At 37.6% G+C, this 21630-nt stretch overlaps 2 protein-coding genes across 2 annotated transcripts; one reads left to right on the top strand and one right to left on the bottom strand.

The window, feature by feature from the left end:
- Positions 1–272: 272 nt before the first annotated feature.
- Positions 273–2118, bottom strand: hoxd12a (homeobox D12a). The gene is made up of 2 exons (XM_087804108.1): positions 1553–2118; positions 273–511 (listed from the first exon to the last, which is right to left on the bottom strand). Exons 1-2 carry the CDS (start codon positions 2022–2024, stop codon positions 273–275), a joined length of 711 nt encoding a protein of 236 aa, XP_087660234.1. The 5' UTR covers positions 2025–2118.
- A 10775-nt stretch (positions 2119–12893) lies between these two features.
- evx2 (even-skipped homeobox 2) lies at positions 12894–15809 on the top strand. The gene is made up of 3 exons (XM_087804171.1): positions 12894–13290; positions 14650–14888; positions 15192–15809. The coding sequence occupies exons 1-3, from the start codon at positions 12894–12896 to the stop codon at positions 15807–15809; spliced, it is 1254 nt and encodes a 417-aa protein (XP_087660297.1).
- The last annotated feature ends 5821 nt before the right edge of the window (positions 15810–21630 follow it).

The raw sequence follows: 21630 nt of genomic DNA, 5'->3' as shown, positions 1-21630 counted from the left end.
TTATTTACAAATGTTGTATTTACACCTGGATACGTCCATGTTTGTCTTAAACACACGAACACACGACGTCACGACCACGAGCATCACTTTCTCACCACACCACGTTCATGCGAGTCTAAAGAAAAGTTCTGGACATTAACATTCAAGATGTGTAAATAAGCATGCAGTTATATTTTTTGCAGTCTTTTTTTTGTTGTAAACTTCAGCTCCAGCGGTCCACTAGAGCCGACCCATCTTTTTAAATAACAGTCACCGTTGTGATGCGTTCAGAGTCAGTAAATCGCAAAGGCTTGTTCTCGCATCATCAGTCGCTTCTTCTTCATCCTGCGGTTCTGGAACCAGATCTTCACCTGCTGGTCGCTCAGGTCCAGTCGGTCTGACAGCTCCTTCCGCTTCTGGCGGGTGATGAACTCGTTCATCATGAACTCGTGCTCCAGCGCCGCCAGCTGAGGCTTGGTGTAAGGTTTCCTCTTCTTCCTGCTCTTCACCTGAGCCGAGCACCACGGAGCACCTGCGACACACACACTCATGTTGGAATAGTTTCACTACACAACAACTTAGAGGCCACACACGGAGATACACACACATACACACACGACGCATGAACGAGTCACAAATGGACACACAAACTAGTTCGCACATTAACAAACTCCCACACGTCTTAACACCCACCCACGCGCACAAGGTTACACACACATCTATCCCTTCCCATAATAAACTGTCAAACAAAGAGATGCACACACTAACACAATGTGCACAAACACACAACAACCACGTAACCCCAAATATATTTTTCTTGCAAAAAAAAATTCTTGCATAAACTCGCTCACGTCCATACAGACACACAACATATACACTAGGGAAACACAAAACTGTTACACAACTATAACCACAAACATACAGTCATATGATCAACTTACACGCACACACATACATGCATTCACACAACATCACAAGATCACACAGACAATGGTAAATAAACACACACTTTCTCACACAACCGCACGCACACAATCAACATCAGATACACACAAAATGACGCACACGGTCACATGATCACAACACAATCTCAGTACATTCAAATAAACACACTAACACGCACGAACGATACACACAATGGACCCACAAGACTTAAACATTGGAATTATATCAAGCTCTTGTGCGTTTCATTAACGACAGGAAAAAGTTGTAGAAAGAACACAGTAAATATGACAAATACTACTTTTTGAAATAAAAATAATAACATAAGTGTGTATAAGTTAAATTCACAACAAGCTGATTTAAAATAAAAGTTGTATTTTAGGCTGAATACTATTGTGTTTACCTTGTTACACAACTCAAATCAGCTATAATGCTCAATTACCATTTAATATATTTTTATAACACATGACATTGAAGTTTTATTTGAGTTTATTTGTGCTAACTTGGGTGATAAATAAATGTCTAGCTCCCTCCTCCTCCTCCTCCTCCTCTAAAGAAGTTAGAATAGTAACACATATACGAATAAAGTGTGTATCAATATTCAAGTCAACTACTAGACACGGACCTTGACCTTCAGCGAACGTCGTCCGTGGACCTGAGTGACCTGCAGGGTGGCTGAGGCTCTGGAGTTTGTCGTCTGTGACTCGACTCTGGTCTGGACCGAGCTGCACCACAGAACCCTCCGAGTATCCTCTGGCGTGCTGCTCCGCGTACACGTCACCGTGCCCCCCAGTGTGGTCCGTCTTGTGCGGCTCCTCCAAGTGCGCCTTGAGCGGTGGTGCGTTCACGGGACTGCTCAGGAACGGCGGACAGTAGCCGGCGAAGGCGCGACTCTGAGGCGGCGCGGCCGGTGCGGACGCGCACGAACCCGAGGAGGACCACGGGAGCGTGCACACCTCCCTTCTGTTGTAGGGGATGTGGTGGAGTCCGTGGACGTGGGCTCCATTGCCCCGCAGGTTGGAGAAGTAGAGGGAGTCAGGGGCCAGATTGAGCAGCGAACCAACGTAGCCGGGAGTCAGAGGAGTCCGCTCGCACATGTCCATGGAGCCTTTCCGCGCACGATTCCCGCACAGCTCGTAGCAAGTCCTGAAGAATCAGCAGCTCACGATTGTTGATTTGCCAACAGCGGGTCACGTGACGCGCTCAACGCCCCACCCTTGCCCCCCCAACGCACTGCAGAGACCAAAAATACTCAGAACCCAATATTAATATCATCCGTTTGAAATGTGTCAAGTTTGATTTGATTCCTTGTTTATGTCCAGTTTTGACCTGCACTTGAACGCACCACAAGAAGGGGGATTCCTTTTTTTTCCAGACTTGAGGAAATGTTGAATTAAGAGTCATGTTTGAAACCCACCAGTCGAGATATATGTTTCCCCTCAAGACAACGACGGCTTTATCCTCCACACACACTGAAATGTCGCATTCACGGACCTGCACGGATCAGATGTGTCTCACGAGGTCGACTCTTGAACTCAAACGAATCAAATATAGCACAATTTGGAGGATCAATCGCGTCCATGCATCGTGGAAGTCAGGATCAATACACGTCATCACATCATTTTTGAGGCTCCTGGGATTCTTATCCGTGCTATTCTAAGATAATGAAATGTATTTGCCTAAATTCATCGGTTTTAAGGTGACATTTTAAAGAGAAATATATCGTTTTACCAGGACAAATTAAAATGACTGTTGTTTTCAGTTGGAGAAAATACAGCAAAGTATAAGATAGCTCAACTTTAAATAATACGAAAAATGTCTCTACATATTGATTATTGTGAATAATTTTAAACCGTTTTATTTTTTTTTACATTTGCTTCATTTTTAGAATAATAGCATATAATGTATCGTGATGTAGTCAATCATAATGCACTGTGAACTTTCATTGTGAATAAGTGTTTTATTTCTTTACCTTCGTTGAATCACTTTTCTAAAAATATATATGTTATACTGTTGCTAGTATAGTATAGTATAGTATAGTATAGTATAGTATAGTATAGTATAGTATAGTATAGTATAGTATAGTATTATATTATATTATATTATATTATATTATATTATATTATATTATATTATATTATATTATATTATATTATATTATATTATATTATATTATTCAGCTCGGAAACGGCTGCACGTGTATGAACGTACGAACATCTCGGTTAAACTTGACCTTAAAACATAATTAAATATTGTCATTTCCCTTGGAAATTCTCTTAAAAATGCAACACATTCAAGAAGCATTCTTTAGTTTTAGAATGAATAAAATCTCGCCCTAAATAACGAGTGTGTTACATCATTCACTGCGGTTTTAATACTCTAGAATACGGATCATATATTATTGTTTTGGAGCAAGATAATCCGCGCGTTATTGAACGCATCTTTAGAATAATACGCTTTCTTCTAGGGTAATATTTTCCATAAACCATATAGACGCAATCGAATTTTACGTTATGGGAGATTTGGCCCAATAAATACATTGTTCACAATACATTATAAAATATTTTAACATATATATAACTGAAAGACGCGTAATGTAGATATTTAAGTAAAAGTGTCTTATAACGTGTAATGGAATAGCAGTATTTCGGCTTATCAAAAAAATGATTTTTTGGGATTTTACAAACCGATTTGCTCAAGAAAGTACTTCAATGTTTTATTTATTACTCGGATTTGTATATTTTATCACAAATTAAAGCTCGAACAAAACATATCTTACAACATAGTTATCTAAACTATCATCGGAATTCACAAATACCACGAATGCTCTCCCGTCAGATGCACGTTTCTATAAATATCCTGAATTAAATGTATTTTCTCGCAGATTAAATACAATGTTGCGTCTCGTTAGAACGAGAACAGTCGCGCGATCCGTTTTAATAGAAGAATAAAGTGTTCGGGAATGTGAAGTTCTGGATTTTTTCCATGATTTTCCTCATAAAAAAACAGGAGGAAAAGCGTAACCTTGACATTTACACAGGAAGGTTTATCGTCTTTACAGCAAACTTGCGTGAGTAGAATCCAAACAAACGCGATTAAACGCAACACACACTAAAGTAAGGTGAGTGTTTCAGGCTGATTGGAGGCTCCACGTGTTTCCCAAAAGGCCGCAGCGTCATTAATTCACAGTCATGCGCGTCCATAGATGGAAGAAGTCATGAAAGAAGATGAAAATTCTGAGCGCAGGTTTAGAGCTTCTTTTACAGCTTCTCTGTCCGACAGAGAATAAAGAGTTTCCTGCTCATTCAGGGCGTCATTTATGTGGCCGCAGCAGTCTCAAGGTTTCCTGGACAAAAGTCTTGTCCTTGGTCATAAACTTGCTGCTTCCCTGGTTCAAGTTCTCCTGCAGCTGATGACATCTCCACATGCACGTCTGGACTCCACGACATTTATACAAAAACAATTTTGCAGCACTTTTTTTGTGGTCAATAATTACACAAACTTAGAAACTATCGGTTCATCACGAGATATTTTCTTTAACGCGTTCTATGAAGTGAGTCGAAGAACACGTCACGATAGTCAGTTGAAAATACATGCAATATAGTTTTGGAAGTATTAGTACTGTGCAGTAATTTCGCAGGGAATTAAATTATTATACGATGAATAATAACAATATAATAAAGAGATGATATCAATGCTATTCTAAAATAAAGCCCATCCTGTCATATACGACGAACTACTATAATAATTATAATGACTTATTATATAGTTAAAAACTGTAGATGTGATTAAACAAATATATTACATTCGATATAGTAAAAAGTACTAAATGTAATGCAGCTGTATAGTGTGATTCAGTCCTTTATAGCAGTAGTGAAACATCATGAATTAAAGAATAAGTTAAGTATACCAAATATTTCCTAATATTATACTATGTAAAAATAAAGTAGTTATAAAATATTTGTCGCTCAATAAAAAAAATAGTATAGTATAGTATAGCATTATATAGTATACTATAATACAATTGTATATTTTATAACCAGAAATAATGTTTCATTCAAAGTATACTGAAAAAAAAATAGTATACACTAAAATACCATGGAAGAGTATTCAACTTATTGTATCGTTAAATGTAAAATTTGACTATATTGTGTACTATTAATATCATACTACGTATATTCCAGTTGACTTAGGAATTACTACAAAACTTGAATTTAGTAAAGTAAAATACTATGAATTTAAAGTAAAAAGTAATTCCATATAGCATAGCATCAGAATAGTATAGTGTTAAGAATATAGTATTGTTAAATAAAGCAAGAAAAATACACATTTACATGATACTAAATGCTGGTATTGTATTTGAATTACAGTAAAATATAGTTAAGTAAATATGTATTGCTTAGTGAGGTATAGTTCTTGTACATGTCTAGTATATTGTGGTACAGTGAACTAACGTATACAATAGTATCCAGAGCAGAATGTCCCTGCAGGGCCGTTCCTTTCACAGCGGCCGTCAACACAATGTAGGGACGGGGACATGAATGGCTCAGGACAACGTTCACACAGTTACACAATCGTCACATGATCAAACAGACTTGTCTAAATTGCCTGTTGTTTGTCGCTCATTCTCCCGACCGGACCTTCTCAAGATCTTCATGCAGCACCAGGACCGTGTTCTGCCACCCACCCTTGGAGGTTGTTTTTTTTTCTTTTTTTCTTTTATTATTATTTATTCTTTTTTTTTTATATAGTTTTAGAATAATCATCTGCAGTGATAATTGTGTATGTTTATAGAACTCACATTGATAAACTATATTTGCATTGATTCACGTCCAGATTTGTTATCTCCGGTATATCTGGGGGTCGCTTTCTGAGGAGCCCGTCAGTGAAGTCACGTTTCTGTACCTCAGCCAATCATAGACCGTCTCTGAATATGATCTTGTTGTCCTGGTAGTTGCCATTCATGATGGTGCATGTTTTCACTGTGTTACTAGCTTGTTTAGCACCATCATTTATTAACTTTGAGGACACAGGGTTTCTCCGGTTTGATCCCCACTCTCAACATTTTTAGTTTATACGTTTTTTGTATTATTATTTTTAAATTGCAGTGTCTTTGTGTCTGTTTGTGATGTGTGAGTAGAGTATCTCTGTTGTCTTGGTGCAGAGGACATGTTGTTAATAGTTTTTACTTTAGTTTGTAAATAATTAGGTCTATTCTGTAAGATGTATGTCATATATTATTAAAATGTGTTTTAATTTGTATCCAAACAAAGAGCACAACAAAAGTTATTATTCATCATTATTTTAAAGTGTTGACTTCCACATGTAATTAAAGTTTAATATAAGACTATCTTCGAGTGATTCTTTCAATGGTATAGTCAGGGAAATGTACTGGAAAAGAGCCACAACTAGAATATTATTCACCAGCCTCCACTGATCCATTAATTTATCCATCCGTATTTCTATCAACCATCCATCAATTCATCCAACTTTTCTACCAACTCTAATACTAAAATTATTTGAAATTCATAACTAAAATTCAACCATACATCTCTTCATCCATTTATTTAACCATTCATCAAATTATCGATTCATCTCTACATTCATCCATTCGTTCACCAAACTCTCCATCCATCTCTCAATCTCTTTTTCCAACTATTCATCCATCCCTTTATTTAACAAACTATCTTCTTTGCTTTGTATTTTACCTTTTTTATATTTTTACTGCATGTCCTCTGTTGTACTGAAGTCCCAGGTTGTCCCCTGTTTCTCACCCAAACTAGCTGGGACTACAGTCGTTCATGACTCCCTTTCGAGGAAATTGATGAACGAAAGGAAAAGTGTTACCATCCTTTTAACACTCTTTCTAAAGTGGCTGAGGTTCATATCCTTGCAGTCGCTAAAAGGTTTGTGGGTCATATACAACCCATTATGCTTTTTAACAAGGTCTGTCAGCCTTCAGTCTTATTGGGTTGAACTGTCTTTAAACTTCCTACACAGTTGGAGTGACAGTAGTAACTATTGCGCTACAATATGGGAGCGGGGGATGTGACACGTTCGGGGCGACGGCCATATAGCTTCAATGTGTTTCTAGCAACACGTTCCAGGCGCTGTCTGTCATATCAAATGCTCAAGATAAAAAAAATGAAAAGTTGCTGCTGGTTAAACGATTACAGATTTTACAGTGACAATTCAATTCAATTTTATTTGATTTAAAGTGTCTTATAACAAAGTTATCTCAAGACACTTTACAGTTAAAGTAAGACTATAGTGGAGAAAGGAAAAACAGATCCCAGAAACTCAATAATGAGTAAAACACAGCGTGGCGTTGGTGAGGAAAAACTTTCTTTTAGAAGGCAGAAACCTCAAGCAGAACCAGACTCATTGTTGAAGGCCTCCTGCCGTGATTGGCTAGGAGGAAGGATGGGGGGGGGGGGGGGGGGTAGACAGATGGACGGAGAGAAGTGTGAGGGAGGATACAGACAGTGAGAGAAAGGAGGAGAGTATAGAAGAGTCCATGGAGGTGCTGGACAGAACTCTGGATCCGATGACGTGGTGAAGATCCTGGATCAGCAGCAGCTCTGGAGGTGGAGCTCTGGGGCTCCAGGAGAGAAATAAAAAGTGTGGGTATAAACTGCACAGGTGATTAATGTAATGCAGAAAAGGAAGGATATACAGAGCTCGGTGTATAAAACTCCTCCAGCAATCTAAGCCTATAGCAGCTTAAGAAAACAAACATGGCTGATTCAGGCAGAGCCAGAGTCAGTCCTAATTATAGGCTTTATTGGAAAGTAATGTTTTAAGATTGTTTTTAAACATAGAGAGGGTGTCTGACTGAAGCCGGTAGTTCCAAACCAGACTGAGATGTAATTATATCAAGAAGAAGAATGATTTGATCTCACCCAAATTAATTAAGCAGGGATTTAGACAAGACCTGTTTAATGTCGATATTATTTTTCAGGGACCAACCTTAAGATAAAAACGGCACAAACCGCCAGAAAAACCACCTTAAGTGCATTAAAATACACCTCACTATAAAACTGATTCAGCAAGAGCTCTGGACCCATATATAAAGTTTGTAGTTTAGTCAATTTTCAATACTTTTTTCTTACTAAAATAACATTTCAAGAATCAATATGACTTTGGGGAAAATCCTGTCTTTATGTTTAAGAAAAAAGACCTTCAGACAGTATTTATCGGTACAAAATAAATTAAAATAAGTTATTTTCTTTTAATGTACGGCGGACTGGTACCAATCCAGGTAAAGGTGAACTTGAGAGATGGTGAAAAGTTGTTTGAATGAACCATGAGCAACTCTGGTGGTACAAAATATTGTTACTAAAACGTCTGAATGCACGTCTTTGTTATTGGTTGTAATGCCTATTTTGGCCACTAGATGGAATACCTCCTTTGATTGGTATCACTATAATTGACTTTGAAATGACAGAAAAGTCGCAGTGAGTTCAAAAATATCTGTGATCTTTAACTAACTGTAAGTGCTCAAACCTTTTTGTCTGTCACTAACCCTGAAACAAACAAAAGAATCACACGTTGACAAAGCGGTTCTTTATGTGGTCCAGCGCTAATAAATATCGGCTAATATAATGGTTTCTTTGCTGCTGTAGATGTTCAACAATAAACCATATATTAGTCCTGAAGGGTTTCACACGCACATTATACTTCCACGGTTAGCAGATAGCACGACGGAATGACTCCCTGCTGGCTGTGGAGTGATGAGTTGAAGAGTGGGAACGTTACAGCTAATAATAGACCGATGAGAAGTCAGGCTTTCAGACGAGTCCCTCTGTACCACTTGCTGTTTATATGGAATAAAATAAGTCTTCAATTGTTAGATCCTATTACTTCCTAACACTTAGCACTGAGTTCAACGTTGTATCATGCCAATGACAGAAACAACACAAGCTAGAAAAGCACTCAGAGAGCACAGACCGCCACCAAACAACTCATTTTCAAGCATTTGTTTTGATTTAAAGTTCAAAACATGTTTTGGAGTTGAGTTATGTCTTTATTTTTGTTGTAGTTTGTTTTTTTGTCAAACTGTACAGTGACAGATCAGATGGTAGAGTGGTTGCCTGCAGTCCAAAAGGTTGCAGGTTCAATCCCAGCTCCGGACAAGCTTGTGTCGTTGTGTCCCTGAGCAAGACACTTCACCCTGATTGCTCCTGATGGTGAACTTGGCGCAAGTGTGCAGCCTACTCACATCAGTATGTGTGAATGGTTGAATTTCCCCTCGCGGGACTAATAAGGGATTCTAAAAAAAAAATAAAAAATAAAAAAAAAAAGATTCTTCAAAAGATTCCTGGAGCCAGAAACACCAGTTAAAATCCATTGATAACTGAGCTATTTTCACCCCAAACAGAGAGACGGACAAATGTTTGGACAGATGGAGGAGTGGACCGAGAGACAGACCTCCTCGCTAATAGAATACGCCACGTGATTAATCCATCTTCCTTGTATGCTGGCATTTTGGCTACTCTTTAGGTAGTATTTAAGCAATATAAATAATGTAATTATACATTTTGATATTTATCAAAAGACATTTAAACAGCAACTCATAGAGCAAGGATCACATGCACATCTGGTGAGTCAAAACAAGATAAGATTAGATATACCTTCACATTGTGGAAATGTAAGATATTATAGCAGTTCACAAAACAAGATTAAACAATCACATAATAGAATAAATAAAAGTACAAAAGTTAAAGGGTAACTAATGTTTGTATTTAAGTGTGTCTTAAATAGATCTTGGACTCTATTGTACTCATCAGTATGTGTCTGTTTGTACAAAACTCTCTTTTCATTCAAATATGTACATTAGAAAATGTGCTTATGCCCCACCCACTTAAAAAACCTTTATTTTCTGAAGATTAAATCTTGTTTACCATAACAACGCCCACTCTGCTGTCATTGTTCAAGAAGAAGAAGTTCGAGATTTTTCACTACACGTCATAAATTCAAGGAACTCGTTGTATAAACAAAGCAGGTGTGATGACAGCTGGCTGGAGGAGGAATGAATCCATTATCATAATGTATTCTGCTCTCGTAACAGCTTGTTCGCCGAGATTTCAGACGCTGAAGAACTTTATAAAGTAATACGTTCAAAACATGGTCATGATGAGAGACAGGTTTCCACATTAGTTGCCCTTTAAAAAAGAATAACAAATAATTTATAATGCACAATAATGAATAAAATAACGATAAACAAATTGATAACAACAACAAACATTATGTAAGTAAGTAAGTAATATTTGTATAGCGCTTTTCTAGACCTTCATAAAAATACAATTGTATGTTTACATAAAGCTATCATTTGTCAAACCTCTGCATTTAAGATATTTTTGATTGTACATGTTGCAGTGAGTTAGTTCGTTTTATGTTTTTTAAACAATTATTTTCCTACGTTTGTGAAACATGGAAAATCATCTGAGACAGCTAAGCTGTGACACACTGCTTGACCACTAGATGGTGCTATCACGTAAGTAAAATGCAGGAGCAAGGGCCCAAATAAATACATTTGAGGACATTACTCTAGGATTACTTGTATAATGCAGTAAAATAATAGATTCTAATCTCTCACGGATGAATGGAAGATCATTTTGTGTACGTAGTTTAGAATTCCATTGCATTAAAACGATGAGCCAATCAGTTTTTGAGATTACCTCTAATGTTGACCACAGACGGGTCTCCAGTCCATGACACACAGACCAATACTCACAGCTACAGACACACTTTTTCCCTTTTGTTTTTGGCATTGATGTTCTCTCTGTCAGTTGATTGTGTTGCACTTTCATGCGCCGTTCTTTTGCAATACCACTTACACCCACTTGATGGCGCTCTTGACTACAACCTCTCTCAAAATGCTGCCACTTTTCCAGTATCTTAATATGTTGGTGCCAGTGCTGGCTTCAGAGATGGATTAGTTTTCCAGACACACATGTAGATTTATATCCTGCTCTGCAAAGGGGGCGTGGTCAAATGTGGGACAACTTTAACAAACGAAACGTAATGATTGACAGCCATAAATCGAGTGACCCACGATATTTTTTAATACTGGATCTTGAACCTGCTGACAAATATAAATATTTTTTTCTTATTCTTTCTTATTTCTTATTATCAGTCTGGGTTCAACGTCTGGTTCAGGGGACACATTGTGACTTTCAAAGAGGTCCATAAAACTCATGCAAAAGAAGACTTGAATGATTTTTATTGGCAACAATTTCTCTTTATGGTGTTTTATTTTCGTGGTGTTTTATTTCCCATTCATGTCTAACATAATTTGCACTTCATATCTTGTAATGTTTGTTATTTGATTTCATACTGATACATTTATCAAAATTGTTTTTTCACCAGAATAATACCATAGTTAGTTTCCTCATAACATTCATAATTATGATTTTGTTCGCCATATTTTACATGAAATAAATTCTCGACTTGGAGTAAAGTCCAGACACAGCACGCATCAAATTCATCAGATATTTATGTTATAATTCTTATTTGACTTTGTATTTTTAGGATAACAATTGAATCTCCCCCACATTATTCCTGTGATCAACATTGTCAACGCATATTTCACGTTGTTATTCAACTCTACACCACCGTTCTCAGGTCCAGAAATTCCCTCACTCGAGAACAAGACCAAAATATGTTCATCGCATTTTTGTGCAAATGCATTAAAAAAAAGAGAATAAATTACATGTTACATTTTAAGGTTTTCTTGCTCAAATTAAAAGTTGGCCTTATCGTAATTTACAATAGCAATAAAGGTTATTTATATTAATTTAAATGAACAAAAATCAACATAAAGTGGGTTTCATTTAAGCACCTGAAGAAGAGCAGTTTCTCTAATATATTTATTTAAATTCTCCTATTTTCAATTGTAAGGTTATTAGTAATAAGAGATAGGCTGGGTTTACGCTTCTACTATTGTTTACGTTTACAACATTCTAAAACTCATGGATGAACATGTTTAAGAAACTACCATCTCAGTTTTACCGTCGAGTGAGTTCACTCCAGCCGCATGTCCCTTCACTCGTGAACAAGACCCCCGGAGAAAGTTCAACTGAAATCTTGTAATATGAAAGCGATAGAAACTCTGTATTTTTTAATCGCTAAAACACAAGAAATGCAACATTTTCAGATTCATAAAATCCCATTTTCTTTTAATTATTATTAGTGACTATCTTAACCTGTAGAGGGCGCCACAGGACGCAGGGATGCTTGTCGGGCGATTTCTTAATTTCATTTAAAAAATAATTAAATTTAGATTTGAGCATAACTACACAAACTTCATGTTTTCCCTATTCAAATAAATAAATAGACGGATGAGATTGTTTTGGAATTATTAAATGTAAAAATGTGCAAAGATAATATAAAATAGTTGAACTGAAAATACTTTTCCTAATAAATGCATCCGTTTATTTCGCTTAAACACGAAGTTAAAATATAATCTTCTTCCGTGTGACGGATGGAGGGCTTTAAGAAAGAGTGCGCGTGATTAAAGTGCATATATTTTGTTTAAAAAGGCGCGAGGAGGTGCGGGGAGGAGGGGGAGGGCGAGGAGAGAGGAGGAAACAATGGAGAATCAAAGCATAATAATATTCCTAAATGAAGAGGGAAATGTTGCGCTGCTCATTTTATTAATCAGACTGTCAATTTCACCCAAGAGGCCAAACCCATGAGCAATGTGCAGCAGACGCAGAGATCAGAGCAGGGACGCACATCTCTCCTCTTCTTCTTCTTCCTCCTCTTCCTCACTTGGATATTATTCGTCTGAGCGAAGGCCGCCTCCATCATCAGTGACAGCCCTCTGCTCTTTATTTGCGTGTAAACCTCTTTCAAATAAATGATCACTGGAGACTTTTCAACACCTCTTCGTCATTCTGGAGACTTTGTTGTTGGTTGAAAAGCTGTAGTTCGACTCCTGGAGCCCCAGACCCCGCTGTCACACGTCCATGATGGAGAGGATAAGAAAGGAGATGATACTGATGGAGAGAGGTCTGCACAGTCCAGTCGCAGGGAAGAGACTCTCGGAGGCGGGAGCCGGGAACTCGGTGCTGGAGGCCCTGGAGAACTCGCAGCACGGAGGACGTCTGAGCCCCAGGATCAGCTCTGCCTCCATGCATGGGAGTCTGGCCGACATCCCGAGCAAAGGCAAGTTTGAGATCGACAGTCTGTTCGGTTCGCACCACGGCAGCGACAACACGTCGTCGGCGGAGATCTCGTCGTCCGAGAGCCGCAAGAAGATGAGCATTTATTCGGAAGTTTCGCAGGAATCCGACATTAACAGCGATGTGGAGGTGGGCTGCCCCTCGATGCGCTCCCCCAGCCAGCACAAGGAGAACAACAAAGGTATTTATTCCACCAGAAAAAAACATTTGCAACGACACTGTCGAACACGACTTTTAAATTCAGGGATATTAAAAAATGTAATTTCTAATTAAGGCAACAATTCGATAAAGTAGAATTTAATTCAATAAAAGGCAAACATTTAGTCGTAAAATATTAAAAGACAATTATTCATTTTTAATTATAAAGTTTTGTTAACGATAATTATATTTAAAAATAATCGACCGAGGTTACAATTGTTACATTACATATATAAATGAAATATATATAAATACAATTTGGGCCGTTATTTGCGACGGTTTATCACTTTAAATAAATAAACGTATTCCTCAAACGTAATATCTGAAATAATGCGCTGTTTCTACTGTACAATTGATCCTCAAAATATGTGCAGAATTGCAGATGAATTTTGTTCGTTGACCGATAAATGTGTCGTGTGAACTTTACCTTTACATTTTATTCCAATTCCCCTCATGTCATAAACTCGATTTTAATATTTTTAAATGTTTTTTTCGTGCCAAAACAACAGAACAAAGTGCACGTTTTTTAAACCATGAAATGTATTGTTTTGAACCCAAGAGAAAAAAATGACATGCAGTTGTCGTTTCAGTGTAACAAACATGTAATAGTTAATATTTTTCTAAAAATATCAACAATGCTTTTAAAAAAATAAATACGCTACCGCTTTCTCGCAAGTCAATGCATTTGACACAGAAGAGTCATGCAATTATTATTTAACTTAAACGATACCAGATATTTTAATAATGTTGTGCTCATATTTATTTTAAAACAACGCATCATTTTTTTATTATTTGTGTCACGCCAACCTATAAAATATGATACAAAGAGAACGCTTAATTCAACAACATAAACGTTGTAAAATTATCTTTAAATGTCGTTATTGTTATTTCTCTATCTTGAAACATTTTGTATCATTATTTTTATTTAATGCAGTTTCTACTTAAAACGTTTTGGCGACTAAACGAGTGTTGAAATAATGAATAATGTTGTTATGAAAATGTTTTATGACGTGCCATTTACTCGAGACCTAATAATATTAATGACTTAAATATTTTTTCTTTCATAAATTTCATGATTATTATTTTTAAATTGAAACATAATACAGATGATGAATAAACAATATATATTTCTATTATTATTTTGAAATGTTATGCTGGCTGATTATTTACCTCGTTCAATGTATTTTATTTAATAATTTAAAAAAAACATTTGAGGGGGCGATTAATGCGATTTATTTTTTATTTATTTTTTGAGTCCAACAGAATGAATCGTGTCCTTTTGTTTGTTTCAGTTCATTCCTCTGTTCAACATCCGCTCATCGTCTGCTTTTGTCTCGTCCAGGTTTCTCCGACAGTAACTCCGCGTCCTCCAACAACAGCTCCAACTCTCTCTCGGGCATGAACGGCAACTCGGTGGGTTCGAACAGTTCCAACGCGGACCAGGTCCGGCGGTACCGAACCGCCTTCACCCGGGAGCAGATCGGCAGACTCGAGAAGGAGTTCTACCGGGAAAACTACGTGTCGAGGCCGCGAAGATGCGAACTGGCGGCGGCGCTGAACCTTCCAGAGACGACGATAAAGGTGTGTGTTTGTGTGTGTATGTGTGAGATGCCGTGTCTTTTTTGTTTGTTTCAATATTCGATTTTATTTATTATAGCAAAACTAATTTGATTATTTAAAGAACGATTTTTAGCTTTTAATTAATGTTATTCAATGAGTTTCATCTTTATTAATAATAATATTTAAAAAATAATTAATTCACTTTATTTAATATTTAACGTGTAGTTGTTGAGTGGATCTAAATTCGGGTTTCTACAACAAATATTTGAATTAATTATAATTGAATTGATTTAGATTCTAAAACCTATCTCGGATCTTGTGTAGGTTTGGTTCCAGAACAGACGCATGAAGGACAAGCGTCAACGCCTGGCGATGTCCTGGCCTCACCCTGCAGACCCCAGCTTCTACACCTACATGATGACCCACGCCGCCGCCACCGGAAGTCTCCCGTACCCCTTCCACTCGCACATGCCGCTCCACTACTACCCGCACGTCGGCGTCACGGCAGCGGCGGCCGCGGCTGCCGCCACCGGCGCGGCCTCCTCGCCCTTCGCCACCTCCATCCGGCCCCTCGACACTTTCCGGGCTCTGTCGCATCCCTACTCGCGACCGGAGCTCCTGTGCAGCTTCAGACACCCGGGCTTGTACCAGTCCCCCGCGGGGCTCAACAGTTCGGCGGCGGCGTCCGCGGCGGCGGCGGCGGCAGCGGCGGCGGCCGCGGCGGTGAGCGCGCCCTCGGCCGGCGGGCCGTGCTCGTGCCTGAGCTGCCACAGCAGCCAGGCGGCCTCGGCGCTCGGAGCCCGGACACCCGGAACCGACTTTACCTGCACGGCCTCCGGCCAGAGGTCCGAGAGCGGATTCTTGCCGTACTCTGCCGCGGTTCTTAGCAAGACGTCGGTACCGTCGCCGGACCCGCGGGAGGAGACGTCACTGAACAGATAACTGTCGAGAAACAGCAGATGAAGGTCAACAGTGTTGATGTAAAGCCTTTATAAGCGCTAACTTATTTATCCTAAATCACAATAGAAATTTTGTTTTTTTTTTAAAAAAAGCCACATTTTTACAAATTTAAAAAATCTAAAGGTTATTATTAAGCTCAACTTTGTCGCTGCTTTAATCAAAAAATGCACAAAATATAAATACATATTAATTATTATGAATTTTGAAGCAGACAGACACGCCATAAAACGTCACTAAATTAATGTAATTAATTAAATAAGTTTCCTCATTCAAGGACACTTCTTTTTAGTCTATCAGTGCCAATATTTGTATTTATTTTTTGGCCCCATAAGTGACACAACCACGTTAAAATGAAAATTCAACACCCATAGAAAACAAGATGGCAGGAATGTCAGCAAAAGACTTCTATAGCAGCTATTAAAAAAAAAAAAAGCTTAAGTGGTATATTCGGATTTTTATAAACAAGTAAAAAAAAGTTGTAACGAATTTATGAATAGAAATAACAATTGTTAGAATAAGTTAACATACAAAAACATTTTTAAAAACCAAGCAAGTAAATCATTTTTTGGGTCAAAAATGCATGGACAAATAAATAAGTACAGGTCTCAATAGGTTAGAATAGATTCTGTAACTGTATTTCATCGAATTGGGAAAAGAGAAAAAAGATAACAATTTGGCTGACGTCAGGTTTTGATCTAAATTTTAAAGATCTATGTCATCTTTTTTTTTCTGATATTAATATTGGATATTTTTAAGTTGCGCTTATAAACGTTATATCCTCACTAACTCTGGTTGATCCTCTCAACTCTCGTACCAGTAGTTTTTTTTGTTTTTTTTTCATTTTGCCCTCATTTATCGAGGACTCTCTCCTGGACACTTCCCCCCCCCCCCCCCCAAAAAAACCTAATTCTGGCAGAAGGTCCAGCTCCACATCCTTCTTCAGGCCTAATAGACTGGAGATGCTCTGGCGTCCTCCTCCATCCTCTGCTCTGCAGGGACGAGACTAATCCGCCAGAAGGTGCGCTCCATTCTCGCACCGTGTCAATTTTTATGCTAATAATGAGCGGATCATGACAAAAATTGCCAATCATGTACCTTAGATGGAGCTACTTTGAATACACGACTGCAGCAGAAGTTGCTCGTTCTGAGACCCGCTGTCAGGAGCTAACAACCCGCGGAGGGAAGTCATTACAGGCGAGGCGACAGTCCTGCTGCACAACAGCCCTGTACATAAATATAAAGAAATGAGGGACCCCCGCTCTTATCATGGACCACTTCGACACGACATTCCTGAAGAAGGGACCTCCTGATGTGCAACAATCTTCTCTGCTCTTTTAATTGTTCCTGTTGGGACATCAACACTATGTTAATTATCCAACATGTGAATTGTAAAATGGTGAATTTCTGGCGTTAACTGAAACGCCCAGGAAAAAAAAAAAGTTTTCTTTAAGTTAATATTTATTTTCATGTGACTTTATGAATGTTCTTTGTTGAAACACTGGACGTCAACGCGACTGAGGCACGCTGCGTTCACTTCAGGAAGTAATTCCATTTTTGTCAGTTTAATATTATAGTCAATCTTTTTTTTATTTGAACTAACGCACAGCTTGATTTCATTTTTAAATTTCAAAATAGTTTATTTATTTATTTATTTGTTCCTCTTCAAATTGCATTTATTTCCGAATCAGAAAATTCAATAATATTGATACAAACACCTTATTGAAACGAATGTTCCTTCTCGTTCTTTTCCTCGATTATACTTTATTTAAATCGATAAAATATGTCTTCCATAAATATTGTGCACCTTAAACAAATGAAAAACCTCGTTTCTTGAAATGATAAATACAAATTAAAAAGAAATGTGCATAATATCACAAAATGAAGACAATTGGAAAGTATTAGAAGAAAGAAGTGTTACATCTATTTTACACCAATTTCATTGTTTGTACAACGTGTTTATAAATCAGAAACTTTTATTGCCAGTGTTGCTAACACAATATATGATATTTTTTGGGGGGTTAGTAAAGAATAACATAATTAAATAAGATAACACAAAAAATAAACGTAAACTAATAATTCTTCACATTTTTTCCTAATATTTCTTTCTTTAAACAATTTGTATTTTTACATTAAATAATCAATGTTACTCACAATAACTGCTCCTTTTCTTCCTCAAGTGAACACAGCCTGTTTCACATCAGCCTGTAAACGCACCAATGACCCAAATTCTTTGTTTTTTTGGTGTTGTTTTTTTTTTTTTTAATATTTCTCAACTGAAATGAGCCTTTTTTTTAAAGGGCTGACTGGCGAAAACAACTCTGAGGTGTCTATAACTCCGTATTTAAAATATCATGGACTGTATGGATTTAAATATTTTAACTTGAAAAAAAATGTGCAATATGAAATGTAAATCATGTTATTTATTGATCGTGTTTGTTCTTGGGAAAAACAATAAAAATGTCTTTCCACAGTTCTGTAGTTTAATTTAGCGAGCAAAGGGAAAGCTTCGGGGAATAAGAGTCCCACCACCCTGGGTCAGTCCTGCCTGATAATTTACCATTATTCCTGCATTAGCTCTAAATGATACAAGCTCACACTGTCGTTAATTGCTCCTGGTTAAAATATCGCCTGCTCCAGAACGCCCCCTCGGGACTCCAAGATAAGTTGCTTTAGAAAGAAAGGATAGGATTATAGGGCGGCAAATATGGGGCGTGATGTATGAGCGCTTTGCTAACTCACAGCAAATAAAAGACAATTCCAGTGCAGGAATGAGAAATACTTCATCACAACAGGAGTGTCTGCCACCTTCACCGTGAACAAGTCTGGTTTAATATTTATTTATCATAAAGAAAAAAAATAAGGCAAATTAAAACGTCCGGCGGGGAGATAGAAACACAAAGATGGATGCCGGCGCCCCGGCCGTCCAATCAGGCCGTTTAATTGAGTGTATTTTCAGGGTAATTGAAGTGCTTGTAGTAAATTGGAGGGTTTTATAGAAACGACATGAAAAGTGCTTTTACTGACATTCATCGCATCTTTGACATTGATTATCTGATCAGCGGCATGTCATGCTAACCTCCAATTCTTCATTACACACTGTTTATGAGCTGTTACGGAACAACCCGCTTGTTGGGCGGTGATTGATTGCCTTATTAACGCGTGTTCTTGTAAGTGTGACCGGACTGATTACGATGCATATGTTTAGAATAATGTTTCATTTAGCCCAGAGCCAGTAATGCAGGGTGACAGCTGCTGCTGAGAGAGGACACAAAAACACTCAGCTACAGGGAGCAAGAGGGGCCAAAACACATTTAAGGCGGATCCAGAGGAGTCCAATCAGAAGCTGTCAGAGGGCCGTGATGAGCCAACTGACCCCGGGAGGCCGGTCAGCGAGCAAGGAGCCAGGAGACGAAGCAGGAGGACAAATCTTACCAACATGTGCTGCCCAACACGGATATCGGTCGCAACTTGGTTTTAAAAACCCAGTAAAAAGTAGTTTGAAGGAGTGAAATATGTCGACAAAACTACTTGATTGAATCAACTCTAAATGGATGACCTTGACAAACGACATCAGGAACAAAGATGAATAAAATAATCGAACTGTTCTATATATCATAATGTCATCTGATTACTATAAATATACCAAAAACCTTTGAAATAATATTCTAAAATAGAATTAAAAAATATATTTTTGATAAAAAATCCCATTTCTTTTCTTGTGAATTCATTGAAAACATGTTTAACCTTTAAAATGTGTTTCAACCCATTGTTTTCAACTATAAAAATGTTTTTAAAAGGTCATATACATAAATTATGTATCAACTTTACTGTTGAAGCTTTAAAAAGCGACAGAAAATAGCTTGAAACCAGATTGTTCACTCGTGTTTCTGGATAAATTAAATGAACTACATTTTCAGATTAGATCCAACTGGTCATTAAATTCTCTATTTAAATTCATAGAAATACAGAAATCTCTCGCCAGATTACAGTTCATAACGTGGGTTGTATTTATGTGAACTTTCACTGGATTAAACTTAGTATTTTTGGGGGCTTGATGTAAACTATTGTGGTTAGCAACATAAACATAGCAACAGGGATAATATATACAGTATTTGTGAGCAAGATGCTGTGGTAACAAAGCATCACCAAAAATATTATCCCATTGCATTATTGGCCCCTTAGATTAGAGCAGGGGCCCCAAAGTGTTTTGCACCACGGACCAGTATTATGTCGAAATTATATTAACAGACCGACCTTTAGATAAAAACGGTAAAACATATAGTTGTGTTTCACTAGTTTACAGGTTCATTTTTTAAATAGACTTGACTTAAACCAGCGTCTTGACATGTCAAGAGCCACAAGATAATTTGAACACCATATTTTTGTAAAAAAAAAAACACATTTTAATCAGTAATAATCAATGATAAAAATAGTTATTCTTTCTGTGCGGCCTGGTAACAAATGTGTCATGGTAAAAATGATCAGATAAAATGTTGAAAACCAAATTTGTCTTGTTCTTCTAGTCAACACTAAAACGCTTGAACTCAAAGGGGAGGCTAGGCTTTTAGCTCAGCTCTTTCTTCACAACAACAACAGAATCCATTAGGAAAGTGCAGAGGAGTGAAAGTCAACCTTATCAGCTGAGTCATTGTGTCAATAACAGAATCATTTTATCGTTTATTTCTCACAGTAAAAAGGACTTTTATTAGAAACAGGACAATAAAAAGATCCAGGCAGGATCTGGTTGGTTCCATGATTAAAGTGGTTACTCTTCGTTCAAAACAATATATTGAGAGTACAAACGCTTAATCATCTTTATTGATCAACCTTGAGGAAATTTCTTTCAACAAATTAGCTCAAAATCTTTTGATGAATTTTCAAAATCTGCTCCAGAGATTATTTCCTGATCTCACAGAAGCCGCCATCGCGACTGTATAGTTTCTGCTCGGCTTCTCTTAAATCATCGCTCAACGTTTCATACATTACGTGACATTAATTCAACTATAGCTCATTAAGACTGAACGAAACGGTTAAATTAACTTATCAAGCCATAATCATGATGAATGAGCTCTTAATTCACATACAAGCTGGCCAATTTGTGATTGTGCGCCTTTTGATGGTTCTCAAATAACACAGCAGGTCATCCCCTCCATCAATTACCCCACACGCGGTCATATGGAAAATCTTTTCTTTTTTCATGCATATGTATTGAAACGTGTTTCAATTATCTTTGGAAATTGCTTTGATTAGTGTAAAGGACTGAGAGGAGGGTTAGGTTTGTTACACCGGCTTGGTTGCTGAAAGGACATTTGCTTTTCGTTTAGCTGTGAGTTACAGGAAGTGATGGTTGTATTCCTGGAAGATTTAGAAGTATATCGCTGTAAATTCAACCCTCCTTTGCTACCAACTTAATACATACAAAAAGGAAACATAGTCACCGTAACAGACAAAAACATCGGCTAATCATTCTAAGCAGTCAGTTCAAAATTATTGGAGATTAATATGTCGATTAAACTCAACTTCCATTTGTCCCCCACTATCTCCCTTTTACCCTCTTCATTCTTCGATGCACCCTTAACCCCTGTGTTATCTCAGGGTCAAGGTGACCCAAAGGCCCGAAAACAAATGTAAGTAAGTAAGTAATATTTATTCATATAGCGCTTTTCGAGACCAGGGTCATGGTATCCCTTGTGTTGCCTTCTGGTCAAGGTCGGGTCACCTTGACCCTAAGATAACACAATGGTTAAGAAACTGTTGGCACGATAATTATAAACACAGCTCGCGCCACAACGTTCTGAGCAAT

The sequence above is a fragment of the Callionymus lyra genome, chromosome 12 (genome assembly GCF_982586985.1).
Source record: "Callionymus lyra chromosome 12, fCalLyr1.hap1.1, whole genome shotgun sequence".
Classification (NCBI taxonomy): Eukaryota; Metazoa; Chordata; class Actinopteri; order Syngnathiformes; family Callionymidae; genus Callionymus; species Callionymus lyra.
This window is presented reverse-complemented; position numbering and strand designations above follow the sequence as displayed.